This window comes from Plasmodium berghei, assembly GCF_900002375.2.
Source record: "Plasmodium berghei ANKA genome assembly, chromosome: 7".
Lineage (NCBI taxonomy): Eukaryota > Apicomplexa > Aconoidasida > Haemosporida > Plasmodiidae > Plasmodium > Plasmodium berghei.
The window spans coordinates 203,568-226,898 of NC_036165.2; the positions used below are offsets into that span (position 1 = coordinate 203,568).

At 23.3% G+C, this 23,331-nt stretch overlaps 1 protein-coding gene across 1 annotated transcript; it reads left to right on the forward strand.

Moving 5' to 3' along the window:
• Window positions 1-539: 539 nt before the first annotated feature.
• PBANKA_0704500 (HECT-like E3 ubiquitin ligase, putative) lies at window positions 540-22,982 on the forward strand (the record flags this gene model as incomplete). Its single annotated transcript, XM_034563945.1, has 1 exon — window positions 540-22,982. The coding sequence occupies one exon, from the start codon at window positions 540-542 to the stop codon at window positions 22,980-22,982; it is 22,443 nt and encodes a 7,480-aa protein (XP_034420791.1).
• Window positions 22,983-23,331: the final 349 nt, after the last annotated feature.

Genomic DNA, 23,331 nt, shown 5'->3' on the forward strand with positions numbered 1-23,331 from the left:
ATTAACACATACATTTTTTTATTTACATTCCTTTGATATGTGTTTCATTTAGAACGTTGAAAATTCCTCTTGTTTCTATTTATCGCATTCTTATATATTTTTTTATTTTTTAATTGACAAATTAAAGTTCAATCACTTTTTATTACATTTTTAAACATTTATGCCTACATACATATGCTCGTATTTTTTTGAGAGGAATGTTTCTGTGCGAATCCTCATGTTTCATATTTATATAATATACACGTATATATATATACATATACATTTATTATCATAAACTCATTTTATCCATTTTCCATATATTATTTATTTAATCCGTCCATTAATAGTATAACACTCGTTTTGTCGTTTTAATGCGCTCTTTTAACAGCTTGTAAAATATTACATATATTTAGTGTATTGTTTGGGACCCTCTTGTATACTATTTTTAAGGACGTGGCCATGTATTAATTTGTAAATTCCTATAGTATATTGAAGATTTATTTAATACACTTTAAATATTTAACTTGTTTTATTATTTTCTAAATTATGAGTAAACAATGAAAATCCAACTTCCCAAAGATGACAATTATATTTTGATGCTTAACAAAATTAGTAAAGAAGAAAAATTTTTTATACACATTTTATCAACATGCAATAATGAAGCTCTATTAAATCACTTAGTTCCATTTATTGAGTGGGTGTGGGTTAAATCGGATTTGATTGCATGGGCTCCAGTATTAAATAGATTTGATGACTTATTGCAAAAATATATTCTTCACAATAAGTTAAACAAAAAAGAAGAAATTATTGCGAATGAAGAAGTTAATAATACAAATATAGAAAATAACAATATAGATATAAACACGAAATTCTCAGATATTTCATTTATACCATCAGATCAGTTAATAGAAGAAATTCTAAGATTTACTTATTGTATATTAGATAACTGTCTTAACAAATCTAAATATAATTCTTTAGACCATTTATTAATATTATTATGGTGTTTTAATCCCAAAATATCAATTTTATCAGCTGAAATTTTGAATATATATTATTTATTTATAAAAAAAACCAAAAAAAATGAAAACAAAATAAACGAAATAATAAGCTCTTTATCAGCATTAATAAATATTCCAATCCCTAATTTTTTACATCCATATATAAACATAGATATTGGTAATATAACTGACAACAATTATATATCAGGGATAATATTATATTATTTACATGATTTTAATGATAAAAAATATATGAATAATATTTATTCTAAAATAGAAAATAAACAACTTTTAGATTTAATAAATTATAAAGAAATCGATTTAAATAAAATTATATTAAATATCGATAACAATGATATTAAGTTTACATCTATATTTCCAAACCAAGTTAGTTATAATAATTCTAAAGATGTGCTTCAAAATGCTTATGATAAAATTGTGAATAAATATAATATTAATGAAAAAAAAAAATTCGATTTAAGACATAAGCTAAGAATATATATAGGATTAATATGCCCAAAATATAGAAAACAAATATTTAATCTTAGATATTTAATTATTTGTGGATCCTTATCAATTAATTCCATTTTATATACACAAATTATTCCTGGTAATAATATTTTCATACAAGAAATATTATATATATTAAAATTTCACAAATTTATTAATAACAAAACATTATCTATTATATTTGATTTATTAACAACTGCTATTGAATCACATATACATTATAAAGTAGTTTCAGACATATTAGGTCTAAAATTGCATAGTGGTTTATTTATTAGTGTTCTTAAATATTATCTTAACTATTTTTTATCTCCATATATTATACAAAAAAATATATGTCCCTTATATATTATGAGTGAAAATGAGGAAGAAACTTATAGTATAAATCATATTAATCAGCTATATATAAATAAATGGAAAAATTCCATGAATAGTTATTCCCAGTCAAAAAATAATTATCTTTTCCAAAATAATCAATCCATTCAAACAAATATTTATGAATCAGGCCCAGAAAATATATCTAATAATAATTTAAGAAACCCTATAGAATCATATAATGAATTTTCTGAAAATGGCATATCATCTTCGATTTTGTCAAATTTAAATTCTTCTGATTTATCAATTATATCCCAATCAAGATCTTTTATAAATAGAGAAGTTGGCTCTTTTCTCGAAAATAATAATGTTGCACAAAATTCAACTCAATTAACCAATTCCCACAATCATGAAACGTTTAACGTACCAGAACATGGTCAATCGATATCAGAAACTAACCAAGTTGAAAACAGTGAATTGGTAATTAGAAACCATTTAAATAATATTTTAAATCCAAATAATGGACAAAACACATCTCACATTTCTGCTAACAATGAAAATATGAATTATGCAAATGAAGAAATCAATGAAAATTTATACAAAGATGAAACTCATTTTGAAAATTTTATAAGCGAAGATGTAATAATAGATAATATAAAAAAATCCAAAAAAAATGGGGAAAACGAATTTATAAAGATTACAAAAAAATATTTCAAAGATTATAAAAAACAAAAAAAAAATATATCAATGATGTTACAATTATTAACTTTATATCATACATGTATAATGGAACCATCCCCTATTTTAACAATAGCACAACAAAATACTTTGAAAACATTTCCTTTATATTTACAAGATAGTTATACATTTAACCTACCTATAGTACATTTATTACTAAGAATAATGGAAACATTATTAGATTTTACTCCTAATTTTTATTTTACTGAAAAAAATGAAGATGAGTTATATAAAATATTATTGTATCGTTTTCAATATGAAATATTTATGATATCAGATTCTTTTTATCATATGAATAAAAATGAAATGTTAAAATATTATTTCACTCCATGCTGTTATGAAAAGTATGATCAAACATTTATTGAAACAGAAGAAGAAGCAGATAAATATATACAAAATAGATTCATTAATCAATATAATAATAATTCTATAATAAAAGAAAATAACACTCAAGATTTAGTAAATAGTCATTCCCAACTATTCACCCCTTGTAATAATATAGAAATTGAAATTCAAAAAAAAAGTGAAGATTTTTTTCAATCTGAAATAAAAAGTTATGATACCATATTTTCTATAGATAATTCAAGCTTAAAAAATATTTTTGAAAAATACGATATTAATATGAAAATGTCAGAAGAAATAATATTAAATAGATTTACATTTTGGATGAAATTACATATATATAATGAAAGAATAAAAATTACAAAAATAATTATAAAGGCTTTAAATTTGGCTTTAAAAGGGTATTCCCCAACAGATACATTAATTGATATATTTACTAACAATTATATATCAGTGAAGATAATTAAATATATATTAAAATATCCATATAAGTTTGGTTTATGTATATATGGATATATATTAGGATTTATATATGAACATATTTATGAAGATCCAACCATATTATCTACCTTATTAAAAGAGGGAATACTAAATGCTATGTTAAATAGTATAAATGATAAAAATTTAAAAAATGAAACAGTTTTGATTTATGTCCCATCCCTACTATCCCTTATGTTTATACATAGTATTGGAAAATCTGCTATGAAAAAATTGAGTTACAGTCCTATATATAATTTATTTCATTTTGTACTAAAAAAAGATTATTTCTTTTATGATAGATTTGGTGATATAGCAGTTTCAATCGGAAATATTGCAAACGAGTTAGAAAATTATGGATTTACTATGAAAGATTGTGTAACTTTTCATATTATGTTATTAAAAGAATTATATTTCGAAGGTATAAATTTAGGATACTGGAAATGTATAGACTATAATTATATAGAAAAATATGTTGAAAATTTTTTAAACAAACCAAACGATATCAAATTAAATGATTTAAACATAGATAAATATAAACATCGTAAAGATAATTTCTTTTTCGATAGACTATCAATTGTTTGTAGATGTATTTTATCATATATGAAAGGCTCATGGGTAAAGGCATTTATTAAATTAAATGGATTAAAAATATTAATGTCTTTTACTAATATTATTAGCCTTCCTCCTAATTATTTGAATATTTTTGAATATCATCCTATTTATTCTTTTATTTTAAAGATATATCTATACACATCATTTAAAAATATGTACAATCAGTTCTTATACCCCCTATACAATTATACTAACTTTTTACAATATGCTCAACACATTAATGTAATTTTTAATGGTGAACTTTATTTTGATTTTGGAGAAAATATAGTTATTGTCAAGGAATCTGAAATTAAAAAATTCGAAAAAAATAATATTAATAATAACAATACAAACACAAAATTATATTTTAATAAATCTCAAAACCATGACTTTTCTCAAACAAATTTTATTTCTGGGCCTTTTGTTGATAGAAACAAAATGATTTTACATTGTATAACACATTTATTTAACATATTATATTTTTTAATTGCTGCATACGCAGATACAAAAGGGTTATATGGTAATGAAGATAAATTATATGAAACGACAGAATTGTCAAATAGAAAAGTTTTAGAAATATTTTCAGATATACTTATAACTATAGAAAGTGTATATGATTTTTATTTTAATTTATATTTTTATCAAACAAGCGATTTATCAAATAATATTTTTTTACAATCTAAAGATAAAGTATATATACATGAGCATATAAAAAGAAAACTTCGAATAAACCAAAATAAATCAGACTATTTATTATATAACTTATTTTGTTCAACTCGTTCATTATTTTGTTATTCAGCAAATAACAATGCTTATGAATTAAATAATAATCAAATTAAAACGCATCTAGTATATGACATGAATCAAAATGATTGCAAATTAACAGATCACTTAAAACTATTAGAAAACGATGATAATGTTTATAAAGCTATTTATAAATATACATTTTCTCAAGTATTATTAGAGTTTAATTCATTTAATCATAAAAATTGTAAAACCCCTTCAGAGATTATTTCACACAAAAAGAAAGAAAAATCGAAATTTAAAAATTACTTTCCTTCCTTCTCAAATTTAGAAAATAAAATTAAGAAAAATAATATAAACAGTGATTCTAATATTATATCGACTCATAATGATACCATTAGAAATCTAGAAAACAATCCCAATTCTTATACTAATGATATTTCTGAACATAGTTCATATATTCCACATGTACAAACAACTGAAAATAAAAAATTAACCCAAGAAGAAATTTTAAAAATATATTATATGTGCATGAATCAATCTAACCAAAGCAACATAAATGAGAATGAAAAAAATACTACAAAACAAAAAAATGAAAAATATAACGATTATTATATCAATGATGAAAATATTAACATGCATACTAGTTATCCTTATCAATCAAAATATGTTATGTGTGAATCCTTAAGATCTTTGCTTGTAATTATTAAAAATTTTTTTGTTATGTTAAATGTTTTATGCCATTCAAAACAAATCAAATTAAAAACCAGTTCCAATTATATATACTATAACATAATTCAGCAAAAACATATATTATGTATTATTCGATGTTTAACAAAATGTATGTTAAATGTACCTTTGGTTTCTAAGCCTATTCATGAAAATTCATGTATTGGTTCAAACTCTCTATATAATATATTATCTGATCATATAACTTTAGAAAAAATTAATTATTTAGATAACAATTGTAGTAGCGAGTGCACTAACTTTTTTACCGGGAATATTTATCCAGATGGGTCGGAAAGTGCCGTAAAAAATGAAGGAACAAATTTTCAAAACATTAAACAAAATTTTAATGTCTATGATTATTCTTATACACCATATATTAATTTTCATACTCAAAAAATTGACTCATTTTATCCAGAATGTTTTTATATGGAAGATATATTATTTAAAAAATATAATCTCAATTTTTTTGGAGTTAACGTCGTACCAAATAAACATTTTATGAATACAGAAAGGTGCAATGAAGAGACAAATTTCGACCCCAATTCAAATGTGAACAATTCTGAAAATTGTAATTATAATAATACCAGTATGAATAGACAAAAGAATGATCATAATTTCTTATCACATCAGAATCAGTTCGAATATAATCACAACAACATGGATCAATCAATAAAAACCAATTCCAATTATAAATTAAGTGACTATAATAAAATTCATATATGCTCAATAACATCCGATTCTTATAACTCTAGCTCTATACCCAATGTTTTATTTAACGATATAAATAGTATAAACAATATGAGCAATATTAATATAAATGCGAATATTCAAAACAATAGTAATAAGTTTAGCAGAGGAACAGGCATTGCTATTAGCCCAATTAATGGCTGTAGAAAACAGTCTCTTTTTAACGATGATAATAATTGTGATATAAATAATAATAAACAATCGGATAATAATATAAATAATCATAATGATTATAAAAAATGTTCAAATGCAAATAAAATGGAAAAAGTCAAAATTAGTATAAAGAGCTATACACCTATAAAAACAGTTAAATATATTTCAGAATTAATAAATACATTGCATAAACTATTATCAGATAGTAAATTAGAGTTTGTTAGTTATTTTTACTTTTTAGACTTGTTATATAAAGTTGGGACATTTGATTTTATTTTTAATATGTTTAACTATTTAATGAGTGTATATATATCGATATTAGCTATATATTTTAAAAAAAAAAAAAATGAAAAAAATCCAAATTTTTACTCCGATTTTACAAGTTATATACCTATACATATAAGTAAAAATTATACATGTACTAATACTTATTTTGTAAGATATGTAATAAGATTAATGCACTATTTTGCAAAATCGGATATAAATACAATCAAAACTTATATGGAAATAACTATAAAAAGTATAAATACATTTTTAGACTTTTTTATGAATATAATAAGCATTGGAAAATTTAATGTGATTTTATTTACTTCAAAAATGTTACATCCCTTTACAAGGATGAATCAAACATATAACAAGCCCATCAATAAACATGAAAAAAAAACAAGTAGTCAAGATAATGATGATGCTAGTCAAATTCCACATTCTTATTCTAACAAAGATGACCATAGTTCAAGCACAAAAATAAAATTAAATGGATCAAAAGAGTGTGCTATTACAATAGATGAAAATGGAAAAAAAACTTTATTTGGTGATTTTGATTCCTGTGAAAAAAATAATTTTAATCAAAATAAAAATAACACACAATGTGCCAATAATAAACAAAATTATAAAAATAAAAAAGAAGATGAAAATAGTAAAAAGGAAGATGAAAAGAGCAAAAAATATGACGAAAGTGACAAATATTTTACTTATAATAACAATTTTTTATTTTCCTTAGATTATTTTGATATAATTAATACAATTAAATCAGTGAAATGTGATATAACAAATAACATCTTTATGTGGTTAACATATATTAACAGTACTAGTGTAAAAATAAATAATTTAGGAAAAAATAATATATATATAAATTTTAACAACAATATTATTTTTGGGTTTTTAAAAATCATACTAAAATTTATTCACCATTCCACTGATACTGAGCATAAACTTTTAGACTTTTGGGATAAGGAACAAATGAAAGATAAAAAATTTACAGGAAATAAAGAAAAAGATAAAGAACTATATAATTATCCTAATATTGATATATTACAAGAGTTAAAATTAATGGGCTTTGATGAAAAAAATATTCATGATTCATTAAATTGTTCAGGAACAACTGATTTATATTCTACACTAAATTATTTAGATAAAACACGAGAAAAAGAATGCGCATCATCTCATAATACAAATAAAGAAAACAAAATATCTTTCTATTATGGATTTGATGAAAATAGTAGTGATGAAAATTCTACAAGTCATAATAGAAATCGACGAAATAATCCAACTGAAGATACATTTAGATTAAATTCATTTATTGAAAATATCCAATCAGTACCAGAAAACAATGCGAATATAAATCAAATAGAAAATGGAAACAATATAGATGGTATTGATAAAAATGACGAAAAAATGACAGAAACTGATAATGGAAAAAAAACTAAGAAAAAAAACGAACAAGATAGTAATATGCTTTATAAAGAAGATAAATATGTTTTAGGAAAATATCCTTTCATGTATGAAATATTAAAAGAAGCAAAAGAAAAAGGAAAACATCCAAGACTGCATTATTTTGAAACAATTATGGATCCATACAATAAAAAAAATATGATTTTCTATTTACAATATTATTTAAAATTGTTGAAAAAAAAAATATTCCTTTCATATAATGAAAATAATATAATTAAAAAATTTTGGAACGAAGAAAAATATTTAATACTTAAACAATATATATATAAATGCATATTTAATATGCTTATAAATATAATGATTACAATTCCATATAATGAATTATCATTTATGAACTTATATCTAAGTTTCCTAGTTATAGATATTGATAAAAAATCGGTTAAACTATTTTTAGATCAATATAAAAAAACGATACATGATAAAAATAGTAATAAAAGTAGAATATTTAATCATCAAGATGTTAAAATTATTATTTTATATTATTTTATTGAAAACATTTCTAAAAAAATTAAAATGCTAAAAAACGATGAATCATTTCCATTTGAACCATTTTACCATTGTAATCATTTATTTATGTATTTTAATAAAAAAAAAAATAAAAATGAAAAAAAAAGTGAAAAAATAAAAAAAGGAGCATCAGAGCAAACACGAAACTCTCTCAATAACATGGCCAATTCAAATAACAATCAAAACAATCCTAATACCCCTCGAAATATTCTTATAAATAATATAGATATTAACACTCATTCAACTAATAATAATTTTGTTAGGCCACGAATAAATCCAGTAGATATACACACACGAACATTTTTCTCACGAAATGAAAATTATTCACAACATCAAATTAGTAGAGAAAACGATACTGCAAATGACTCCGAAAATATTTCAAATAATATTCAAATTACTAATAATCCTTTAAATGAAGACAGAAATGAAAATAATCAAAATAGAAGAAATAATTCTGCTGAAAATGATCAACATGGCGATTATGATACAAGCAATCACAGTGATGATAACATTGCACAATATAATTTACAAAATAATAAAATAAATAATGATGAAATAAATAATCAGCAACAAACTACTATTACTACAAATTCAGATCCAAATAAACAAACTGATGGTTTAAAATCCTTATTATATGGAATGAAATATATCAAAGGGGACATAGATATAATATATAAATCTCAAAGAGATATGGAAATATATTCTTATCATTTCTGTTTGTATATGTTATACTTTACTCTTTTTAATATTATCAATAAATATAGTATAGCCAAAAATATTATTCTACATATAGATAGAAATATTATAGATTACTGTATTTTTTTTATACAAAAATTTAATATATCATATTTAAAAAATATAGAAAATAGTGTTAATTACTTTTTAATAGAAAAAAATGAAGAAGGAATAAACAAAAATGAATTATCAAATATGCTTCAAAAAAAAACATTTAACAATCCACAAATATTAATAAATAATGATACCCTAAATAATGTCAGTAATACAGAAGTATGCATAAATTGTGATAATAATTTAACGAAAAATAACAAAAAAAAAAGAAAATACAATAAAATGCATATATGTGGCCAACAAGATGAAAACACAAATTCTAGTGAATCTGCTAAACAAATTAATAACTCTATTACTAACAATGCTATTCCAAATATTAATGAAAATGAACAACAGGAACACATTCCTCATGATTCAATACATATTTGCAATATCTCAAATCACACTGGTGAATATGTTAACAACAATAACCAAATGAACAAAATAAATAACAACTCTGTAAATTTATACAATAATAATGAAGGTAATATATTAAAATATAACGAACAGATAAATCAAACAAATGAAACTAATAATATTGGAGACAAAAAAATAAATATAATGTATAATAAAGGACTAGTTGTAAATCAATCTATCAAAACACATAAAATGTTAATACCCTATTGGAATTTTCTAGATGTAGATAATTCTGAATACAATCAAAAAGCAGCTATTAATAATTCATCACTAGAAAATGAAGAAAATAAATTCATTTCATTATACTCAAAACCTCCATGTTTTTACACACCTTTATTTATGTGCTTATATAAAATAATTATTAACTATTCTTTATATAATTTTAATGATAAAAATAAAAAAATATTTAAAAAAAAAAAAGAAGAAAATTTAAACGAAGAAAAATCATTTTATTCAACAACTATAGGAACAGATGATATTCCTCTCAAAACAGAAAAGCATTCTATGATACAAAAGGATAACTTACCTTTTACTAAAATTGAAAAAATTAACAATTTGAATGATAAAAAAAATACAAATAACAATATAATATTTGATATCCCATTAACTCTATCAAATCAGACCAATGTAAATAATAGTGGCATTAATATTTCTCAACAAATGAATATGGAAAACATAAGATTTATCTCTTCAGAAAAGCAACACAATATTATAAAAATATGTATCGATACATTACATTTCTTTAAAGGATACAATTCACAGCTTTGTTTAAGTATATTGCAAATTATCGAATATTTAACAACTACTTATAATAACGTTGTATTTTTACTATCATATCGACCTCCAAATGTGTATAAACATTTTAGAGAAGTTTTTGAAATTGAAGAAAGGAAGAAAACGAAATTGACATATGATAACAGTTTTACGAATAGTAGTAATACTAATAATTGTTTTGAAAAAATAAATAAATTTGAGAATGAAAATGATATAAAAAATAGCACAGAATCCGTTTTAACAGATATCAATAAAATGAATCAATTAAAAAAAGAAAAATATATTGATGCTGAAAATGAAAATAGTAGCAATAATATCTCGGAACTTGATATCAATGAATTAATATTACAGAATATGTGTCAAAATAGTTTAGGAATCCTTCTAACAATATCGAAACATGCAAAATTCAAAGATATGCTCATTATACTTATAAATATATTAATTCAATGTTTTACAGACAATTATGTAATAATGAATAAAATTGAATATAGCTTGAAATCTTATTTCTTATGTCATGGAATACCAGTTAAATGTTTCATGAAAAAAAATGATTTAAAATCGATAAAGAATAATGATTTTATAAATGCATTAGGAGTATCTTTAACTGAGTTAAATGAATCTTTATATCCATTTATATTTAAAAATCCACAATTATATGAAGAAATATTAAGTTCCTTATGTTTCTTTCCAAATCTAAAATATGTTAAAGATTCCAAAAAAGACAAATATGACGATTTTATAAATACTTCAATTAATATTTCATATGACTCAAGTATTTTAGTAAACTCCAATCTTGATTCTGGGAAAAATTTTCATGAAAAAAAATCAAATATAAATTATATTAATAATAGCGAAATTATAAACAATAATAATGAAATTGAGGATTTGCTTGAAAAAAGTTGTAAAAATCAATATTATTTAAATTGTTTGCCAATACCAGAAAATATAAAATCTATTTATATGCTATCCGATATAGCTAATAGCACAAAATGTCTAAAAAAATATTATATGAAAAACAATTTTTATAATTTTTATATATTAGCAACATTGATAGATTTTCTAAACTTGTTCACTATTATTCAAAGTAAAACACGAGTAACAAAATTAAATGGAAAAGAACAAAGACTTAAGTTTAATCAGAAATTAATGGAAATATATGGAAATGATGTTGATTTTGATAATCAATTGGATTATAAAGTTATGTATCCATTTGCCTTAACTGCTGACAATTTACTTTTTATTATTAATTTAATTTTCAAAACGTTTAAACATTTAATAATTTACTTAATTAAAATGCCACCATTTAATCAAAAAATTATTAAAACATTTATTCAACCAGATAATAGTCCTATTAATAAAACAGAAAATTTATACAGTGGTGATAATACAGCTTTCAACAATGGAATTGAAAAATCAGGTCCCATGGGAAATAATATGAATAGTATCGGATCCAAGGATAGCAAAATTTGTTCGATTCAGCAAAATACTACTAATATATTTTTCACAAAAAATAAAAATGGGGGTAGCACATCTAATATTAATAACTTGACCAACAATAATATGATAACGAAAAAAAACATTTACGATAGCAAAACAGAAACAGAAATAACAGGACCAGAATCTTTGAATCACCATGATATGCCTAATCATTTAAATAAATTAACGCGACCAGATTCCATAAACACATATAAAGAAATATCTGAATATTATTTACAAAATTATATGCAACTATTTTCTATTTTTGATGCATCTAAATTAAATTTTAGAAGTTGTCTATTTCCATTTTTTTCTGACAACACAAATATAACAGATATTAATAAGCAATCTAGTAATGATAAAAATAATATCAATCATTTAGATCAAACACAAATAAATAATTCTAATAATATAGCTTTTACACCATTTTTAATATTTTTGTTTAAAAGAATATTACCTCAATTTATTTGTATGAGTAATCCCATTATATATACCCCTTACTCATTTAGTAATTTTGAAAAAAAATTCACAAACAATATAGATGTTTACTATGCATCACTAAATAATAATGAATCTAAAAATATGGCATATATAAAACATATATTTAATTTTATTCAATTAATTTTTGATATTCATAATTCTAATTATGATATTCATAAAAAAGTAGTACTCGAAATTGTCCATTTATTAAAAATTTATTCAAATTTTCAAAAAAAAAAAGATATTATTAATAATAATGCATTTTCCACAGTAATGACTGTTTTCTCGAATGCTATAAGTTCACTCCTTTTTAAATTAATCAACGAAGATCAAAATGTTAGAATTGAAAAAAATTCAATAGTAGTTAAAGATAAACAAGTATTAACAAATGCAAAGAACTTATCAAAACTTTTAGATTCTCTTGCAAAGGTTGAAAAAAATACAAAAACCAACAATGACAATGATGATGATAAACCTTATCAAAATGAAAAAGGAAATAATATTGGAAACATCAAAAAAGGTACCATCAAAAATGTAGGAGGAAATAAAAAAGGCAATAGTGGAAATGGAGATGATAATAAAGAAGATGAAGAAACAGAAAAATTATTTGCATATAGTAAAGAACAGTTGGTACTCTTTAGAAACTCATTATGTAATTTATTAAACAAATTGGATTATGGAAAAGATGACTTTGTAAATACAGCAACATCTATTATACGATCTTTATCTGTTTTGACATCATCGTCCATTATGGGATATTCTATTAAAAGTCCAAATATAAACTCCCATATGATAAAATCGAATAAAATAAATAATGCACAAAAAAAAAAAAATAATAATAAAATAAAAAGAAATAAACGAAGAAAAAATATTTCCTCTTCTACATTTTTAAATCCATCATATATTAGATTTAGATCAGATTCAAGTAATGAAAATTCAGAAGGTTCAGATATTTCCTATTCAGAAGATTCAGATGCATCACATGGAGAAAATTTTATATTTGATAATGATGAAGACGCTGAAGATGATAGCAACAATGATGATGATGATATTCATTATGAATATGAAGAGGAAATGGACGATGATTATATAGATGAAGATGATGAAATAGATATAGACAACGGAGAAGAAGATACTGAAGAAGATGATAATAATCATGCTCATGATAGAAATGAAGATATATTTAATGAAGGAAATTATTATGACCAAGAGGTTGGAATAAGTCATAACAGAATAAATCCTAATTCAGCTCATGAAAATAATAGTGAAAATCATAGTATTGAAGAAAATAATTTTGATGAAGATGATGACGATGAAATGGATGAAGATGAAATGGATGAAGATGATGATGACGAAATTGAAGTTATCGATGAAAATGATGAAGATGGAATGGATGAAGATGATGAAGATGGAATGGATGAAGATGATGAAGATGAAATGGATGAAGATGATGATGATGATGATGAATTGGATATTGATGATGTAGATGTAGATGAAGAAGAAGACGACGACGATGATGAAGATGAAGGAGAGGAAAATAGTAACGAACAAGATGATGATAATACTAATAGAGGCTTACATGTACATGCTTATTTAGTACAAGATGGTAATATAATAGATGAAGATCAAATATATGATAATTCTAATAACTTACTATTACCTCATGAAGTAGATGAAAATGAAGAAAATCTATCAAATATGGGAGATAATAATAATAATATAGTATCCAGATTAAATTTAAATTCTGATTCTAGTCATGATATAGATGATGAACAGAGTGCTCATAGAATAAGAGAAATAGATGAAACAGATGATGAAACCGAAGAAGATGATGATGATGAAGAAGACGATGAAGAAGATGATGATGAAGAAGATGAAGAAGATGATGACGATATTGACAATGATGATGAAGTGGATGATGATGAAGAAGAGGAAGAAATCGATGAAGAAGATGTTGAAGGAAATAATTGCACCTTTAGTATTAATCAAAATGATGATAATGGTAGATCAAATAATAATAACATAGATTCAATTGACAATGAAATACATGTAGATAATTCATTATTAAATTGTAATGAAAATCAACATAAAATTTTAGATATATTGTTAGAAGAAGATGGAGCTTATAACATTAATGATGATATAGATGAATATAATGATGATTATATTGATGATTGCGAACAAAATAATAAAAAGCAAAACATTATTCCTTCAGGTTTTGTTGAATCTGTTAGAGATTCAAAAAATGACGAAACAAATATAAAAACAGAATTTACAAATATATCCAATAATCATCCAAATTCTTTAAACAATGCAGTGGATCAAGCACAACATGATGATACTTCAAAAGTTAGCATGTTTTCCAATTTAGTACAAACTGATAAAATAAATATTCATAATGAAAATATTGATCATAATGCAACTAAAATGAAGATAGAAAGTGATAATAATAATAATAATAATGTAAACCAAAATACCTTATTCAATTCTATCAACAATAATACGATTATTAATAATTCCACAAATCTAACAAGCGAAAGTAATCTAAATAATAATAGCCGATTGAAGGAAGAAAATATTCATCAAATAAATCATGCTAGCAATGAAAATGATGGAAACATTATTAAAATAAACACAGATATATATATATCTGGAGAAAATGACGAAAATAATATTGGTAACGTATCGAATTGTAATGAAAATAAAATAAATGATGAGGAAGATATTATAGATGTAATACCAAAAACAAATGATAATTCATCAAATAATAATAATAATAGTAATAATAATAACGAATATGATATTAACTTAATCGATTTATATTATCATTTTTACAATTATAATAACAGAGATATTAACACATTACTAAGTGAAAATAATAGTATAATGTATCTAAATGAAACTGGAAGAATACATTCAACATGTGAAAAAAATACAAATAATTTAATCACTACAGAAAATCAACAAAATGAAGTTGTTTCAAATGATAACGCTCCTAATACATCACCCATTGTCGAAATTCCTGTCACAGAAAACATAATAGAGCGTAGAACCCTGAATACTAATAATAATATTCCAACCCGAATAAACAATTCACCAATTGCCAGTACCAATATACTCAGTTTAATGAATCAATTATGTTCTAATCTATTAACTATTAATAGAAGACGAAATGATCCATTAAATAATGCAATAACCACAACTTTGCATTTGCCAGATGGGGTGAGAAATAATAGCATCATAAGTAATGCCAATAGATTTGATATAAGCACAAATATGATTAATGGAAATAATGGACCAAATCAAAGCGGATTAACCTATTATCATATCAATTATGATAGAATAAATAGCATCATGACACAAAATCCTTTTAACAATTTATCAAATAATAGACAAAATATAAACAATACTAATACAAACAATAATTATATAAACAATACTAATAATAATCTAAGAAATTTGTATAATAATATTAGAAATTACAATATAAGTGATAATAATTTACCTTCTATTAGAAGCTTAAATTATTCGAATGTACGAAATTTTAGAAACATTTCTTGTATTGAAGATGATACTTCAGTTAATGACAACAATGATGTGGTAAAATATGGTTCTAATATTTCTCAAGTTAACGAAACCGATGAAAATACTAGAATTAATGGCGATGCTATTAGAACTATCCCAATAACTGAACCCACAGATACAGAAAATCAAATGGAAAACGTCTGTTCTACTAATAATATTGATTCGAATGCAATAGATATTACAAAGCAATGTGAAAACAATAACGTGAACAAAAATAAAAATACAAAGAATGCATCTGATATTGATGATAATGAACAAAATTATAAAGACGATAAAAAAGAAGACACAAATAAAAAAGATTCTAAAAAGGGAGAAAAGTTTACTTTGATTGATTCAATTTTAGATAATGACAAAAAATTAAAAAGTGACATCTGCAATATAATGTATAATAGATTGTGCAAATCAGTTCCAAAAGTTAACATTAATTTGCCATTTGAAAATTTAGTAGAGGAAAAAAATAAAATTATAGACAAAATTCAAAAGTGTATAGAAGAAAAAAAGAAAAAGAAAAATGAACTTGCAATAGATATTAAAAAGAACAAACTAAATGATGAAGAATCAGCTAAAGTTGATGATGTAAAATCAGATATAAAACTTGAAGAGGATCCTAATGGCGATAATATCGGAAAAGTTACTAATTCACAAACCGATGCAACACTCAATACGGCTGCCAATAATGTCAATGAAATAATGGAACAAACAAAAAAACAGTTAAACGACGAAGCGCAAAGCAACCAAGATAATGTAAATGAATCACCAATTAGAAATATATTAGATAGTATAGATGACTCAGAACATGCAGGAAACAGTAGTATACCATTTAATTTAGAATCACAAACAAACAACGAAAATATTCTAAACACAAATGACATAAATAATTGTAATATGAATGAAAATGATGCATATATAGAAGTCGCGCCAGAAGAAGAAGACCCAGAGGATTATAAAAATATAAATTATGATGAACTATTCGATAGAATTCTAAAAATTGAATCTATATTTATAATTTGTTGTTCTTTAGGAATAAATGAAAAACAATTTTTTGAAATTTTAAATGTTGATAGAGCATTTCTTGTTGAACTTCCAACTAATTTGATAGAAGAAATAATATTTCAACATTTGAAAAATATAACTTTAAATAAAATAATTGAAAAAGAACAAGAAAATATAAGTAACGCCAAAAAAATATCAATACAAACATATAAAAAATATCTAAAGTATAAAGAATTTATAAAAAATCAAGAACAATCTTCCAATGTATTATCAGAAAACCAATCTAACGATATGACGACTATCCACGATGAAACCAGTAATACTTTACCAACTAGCGAAGCAAATGGTGAAACGAATAAAGAACACGATGATAATGTACGGATCTATAATAGCATCAAAAAAAGCTATCTCGACGCATTATCTTCAAGTGTTAGATCAGAAATAAAAAAAAGAATTATCGGAAATAAAGGCCAAAGAGCAGATGCTCAAGATGAAACAAATATAGCTTTTATAGAATCATTAACTTCAGATTTAAGGAGAGATGTTTTATCCTCAGCAAGTTTGAGATTTATAAGGACATTGACAGCAGAAATGATTGAAGAATCTAGAAATTTAAGATTTTCAACATTGAATAATAGATACACTAGTATTTTAAATGCAAATAATCGACCAGGAAACACCAACCAATCTAATGAGCATAGCGATTCTCGTGTTCATGTGCAATCTAACAATGGAAATGCAGAAAATAACGAGCATAATGAAAATGGTGAAAATAATGAAAATAACGATAACGATGAAAATGATGAAAATGATGAAAATGATGAAAATGATGAAAATGATGAAAATGCTATGATTACTATAGGAAATGGAAGCAATACATTAAACAGAGATGAAAACGATGGCGTAGTTGCTATAAATAGTGATCAAAATGATGGAGATGAAAATGATGGAGATGAAAATGATGGAGATACTATTGTCATAAATGATATGAGAAATGTGTCTATCTCCAGTAGATTAAGTAGAAGGGAAAATATCCAGGGTAGAATAGCAAGCTCGGTTTTCATAAATGCACCTTCGAATTTAAACGCTCATCCAAATAATAATTTTAATGGTTTAAACGGAATAAGCAGCATACTAATTAGTAGTAATGATAGAAGCCCAAGAAGCAATCGAAATATTTTTTTTCCTGGAAACAGAAATGGTTTAAGTAGTAGGCGAAGATTCAATATTCCAATAAGAAATCCTTTACCAAATATGAATAGAAATCATTTTATCAGAATAACTTATAATGATAATAATAATCCAATTATTATGATAAATACAGGACATGAAAATTATGATAGTATAGCAGTTTCGAGATTTCTTGATAACTTTTTAGGTTCGAGATCATCTGATATATCTATTCCGGGTATAGGCTTAGGATCAAATAATAATATTAGAGACAATTTTATACCAATCTCAAGTTCAATTAATGTAAATGATAACAATGATATAAATAATAACACAAATAATGATAATGATCGAAGTAGCAACAATAATAATAATGAAATACACAGAATAACAAATGCAAATATAACAAGTAATGGAAATAATTTTAACTTTAACTATGGTGATAATAATAATATTAATCAGCCCAGGCAATTAAGAAGAAATGATAATAGAACAAATAACAATAATACTAATAATGTTGATCATAATTATCACATAATGAGTGATGATAAGTTATTAGAAAAAGAAGATAATGCCTCTCTCAGTAAATATTTAAAAAATATATTCCCATCAAATAATAACAAACCAAATGTTGACAAAGAAAATGATACTGCTTTATATGTATGCTTAGAAGAACCCGTTCCTTCTCAAGCTTTAATTGACATATGTAGATTATTATTTTTAAAAAAAGAAATAAATAAAAAAATTATGTTTACACTATTTTGTAATTTAATATGTTCTTATCAAAAAACAAAATTATATACACTTCAATTATTTATGAATATATTATGGTCTGCATCTATAGATTTGCATGGGAAACAAGATTCTCCAAATTATATAGCACTATCAAATATAATTAATTTCCCACCAAAAATGTTATATCAAAATGTAAATAAAAAAACATTAGGATTATTTTCAGATAATTATTTTACTACAGCTTATATATCAGCAGAAAGAGTTTTAGAACAAGTTCAATCCTTGCTCATAACTATTCCACATATCACATCATTTTTTTCTATGGAATTAATACATCCGGCTTTGTTTATACCAAAAGAAATTGAACAAAAAATAAAAAAGAAAAAGCAAAAAGCAAACGATGGAAAAAAGGGAAATGGTGATGGATGTAGATCATTTTTTGACGAACTAAAAAAAAAAAGAGGCAAATTAGAGTTAGATAAATTTGAAGAAATAGAAGATACTCGATTAAACGAATATAACGAAAATAATAAATTATATTTTGCATCAGATAAAAATAATGAACAAAAAGAACAAGAAAATATTCCAGATGATGAAACAGCTATATTGCAATACGAATTGAAAAGAAAACGCCCCAAAATGGAAACAACAAAAAATGTTAGCACAATATCTACAAATAACATTAATAAAAGTGATAATATAAATATGGACATATCAAACAATGATTATCCTATAAATATATTATTTAAATTATTAGATTCTTCTTTATATTTAACTTCGAAAAAATTAATAAGTCATTTATTATTAGTCATATATAACATTTTAATCAATTCTGCAAAAAAAGAACATGCATATGCAAACTTTACAAAGTGGATATATGCGGAAAATCTACAATATATAATTAACAATGAAGAAGAACACATACAAAATGATAGTTCAGATGCTAACATAAATATATCCGACATAGTATCTGGCAATACAAATGAAAAAAATGAAAACGATGATAACCATATAAAGGATAATCAAAGCAATGAAGAAAATAATGAAGGAAATATTTCTACGTCATCAAATAGGGATAAAAAAGAAAAAGAGAAAAATACAAACTTAAATGAATTTTATCATAATAATAATACAGCATCAAAAATTAATAAAGAACTATTATTAAATATAAAAAATATAAAACCAAATAAAATTGAAAAAAATGATTACACATTAAAACCATATTATTTATTAGAAGTTATATCAATAAATGCAATATCAAATTTAAGTAAATTAATATGCAATTATAAAACGAACTTTTTATGGATAAATAGTAATAATAATTTAGATCAAGTACATAAACAAGATATTTCATTATTATTACAAATTGCTGTCATATTTTTTTCACATTATAAATTAAAACGACTAATTATACAAACATTAAAATATCATGCACATATATTAATAAAAAGAATCATATATGATTTAAATAAAATTGCACATTCTATTAATAATAAAACATTCAACTTATATTCGATTGATCATTCAGATAGTTTAGAACAAAAGCTAATTGCATTATACAGGGTTATTACAATATTGTTTAATGCACCTTCTGTAATTGACAGTTTAATGACCAAAAAACAAAAAAAAAATATTGCAAAACCTAATAGTGAAAATGAAAACCCTAAATTGGATAATTCAGCAGATTCTAGTTCTCAAAATAATATCCAAGCATCCAACAATGATGTTTCTAATATTGGAAATGATAACGTTGAAATTAAGCATGCTACCTCGGAATCAAACAAAAAAACCCAACTCGAAAATAATGATACTACTATTACTAATGAACATGAACATGAAAATAATAAAATAAATGAAGAATCGAAATTTGATATATGTGCCGATTTTTTCCTTTCAATTAATATTGATCTATTATGGGAAGAATTTAATAAAACGATGCAGGTTATAAATAATTCATTAATTGACAAAAATTATAAATTTAAATGTAATAGTAATGAAACACAATGGTTAAATAATAATAGCAAAACAAAAAATGAAGACTTCAAAACTACTGAGATAAATAACAAAGACCCTCAAAATAACAATTTTAACCATTCTGATAAAAATACATTTTTACATAATAGTTTGGATAACAATGTAATGAAACATGAACAAGATAATAACTTGTCTTTATTCGATTCAGATTCTCAAAATAGCTCTAAAAATGATGATAATGAAGTTATAAACAATACTACACAATTAAATTCGCAAACATATGCACAAAATGCAGAGTTAGAAAATTATGAAAGAAATGAAAATGATCAAAATATTGAACAAGATGATGAAAAAAAAAAAGAAAATAGTGATGAACCACCTCCAACTATATTAAACTATTTATTACCTTTGATGGAAGCATATTTATTTATAGAAGAAGTTATACTTGTTTCCCAATATAAATTACGAAAATTTAAAGATTTAGAAAAAAAAGTATCTAACTTAAATATCGAAAGTATAAAAATAAATGAAAAACTGGCTTATGAAGATTATCCATTTTATATAAGTATATATAATAAAAAGAAAATGAAACAAGATGAATACCATATGAACGAATTGGAAATATTTAAAGAAAATTATTATGAAGAAAAAGAACAAGACGAAAATAACGAATACATACAAATACAAATCGAAGATAAAGGGCAGATAAGTAATAGACATAAAAAATTAATACAATTTGTATATATAAATAGAAGAGTTATTAACAGTCTAATAAAACAAACACCAATATTATTACACCATAACTTTAAATCATTGATAAAATTAACTTCATCATGTATAAATTTTGAAAATAAAAGACTATATTTACGAAAAAAATTAAAATATTTAAAATCAGGGGCTCGAACTGAACCAATCAAATTAAATATAAGAAGAGAAAAGGTATTTACAGATTCATATTATCAATTAAGAAATAAATCAGGTAATGATTTAAAGGGTAAATTAGTAGTTACATTTAAAAATGAAGAAGGTGTAGATGCAGGAGGATTAACAAGAGAATGGTATTCAATTTTAGCCAAAGAAATATTTAATCCTAATTATGCTTTATTTTGTAGAGAAGGAGAAAAATCTGAATTTAATCATCCAAATCCCTTATCATATATTAATCCAGATCATTTACATTTCTTTAAATTTGTTGGGAAATTTATTGCTAAAGCTATATATGATGGCCAAGTCATTGATGCTTATTTTTGTAGATCTTTTTATAAACATATGCTTGGAAGAAAAATATTACCAGCAGATGCTGAATCAGTAGATCCCGAATTTTATAAAAGCTTAATACAAATATCACAATATAAATTAGAAGATTTAAATTTAGAAATTAATTTTAGTACTGAAATAGATGAATTTGGTAAAACAAAAATTATAGACCTAATACCTAATGGAAGAAATATACCGGTAACAGATGAAAATAAACATAAATATATTGAATTATTATGTGAACTAAAAGTTACAAATAGTATAAAAGAACAATTAGAAGCATTTATGGATGGATTCAAAGAGCTAATACAGCCTAAACTTATATCTATATTTGATGACAAAGAATTAGAACTATTAATTAGTGGTATACCAACTATAGATTTAAATGATTTAAAAGAAAATGTAGAATATCATAATTACACACCTAATTCTATTCAAATTATTTGGTTATGGGAAGTATTAGAAGAATTTGATGAAAATAAAAAAGCATCATTTTTGCAATTTGTTACTGGAACAAGTAGAGTACCTTTAGGCGGATTTAAAAATCTAATGGGAATGAGAGGAGAGCAAAAAATGATTATATATAAAGCATATGGAGAAGATAGATTGCCAACTGCCCACACTTGTTTTAATCAACTCGATTTACCAGAATATTCTTCCAAAGAATGTCTAAGAAGTAAATTAATAAGAGCCATTATGGAGGGAAAAGAGGGTTTTGGATTTATATAAATAATTCGAATCTTCTGTGTATATATATGTTCTTCATTTAAATGATTGTCGAACTATACAATAAATATATTATCATTTTTATTATTCAAAAATATTTCTAAATATATTTATTTTGATTTGTTTACATGTTATTAATGTACATATACCCATAAATTAAGTTACATATTTTTATTATTTATTTTTTGCTATATGGTAATAATCATTCATTTTGTATATAAAAAGACAAGTTTCAAATAAACTTAAAATAAAATTCATAAATTAAAATTAATTAAAAAAAAATAATATTGACTTTGAGAAGCTAGCCCGACAATTTTTCGAGCTACACATATATGTACGTATTATTAAAAAA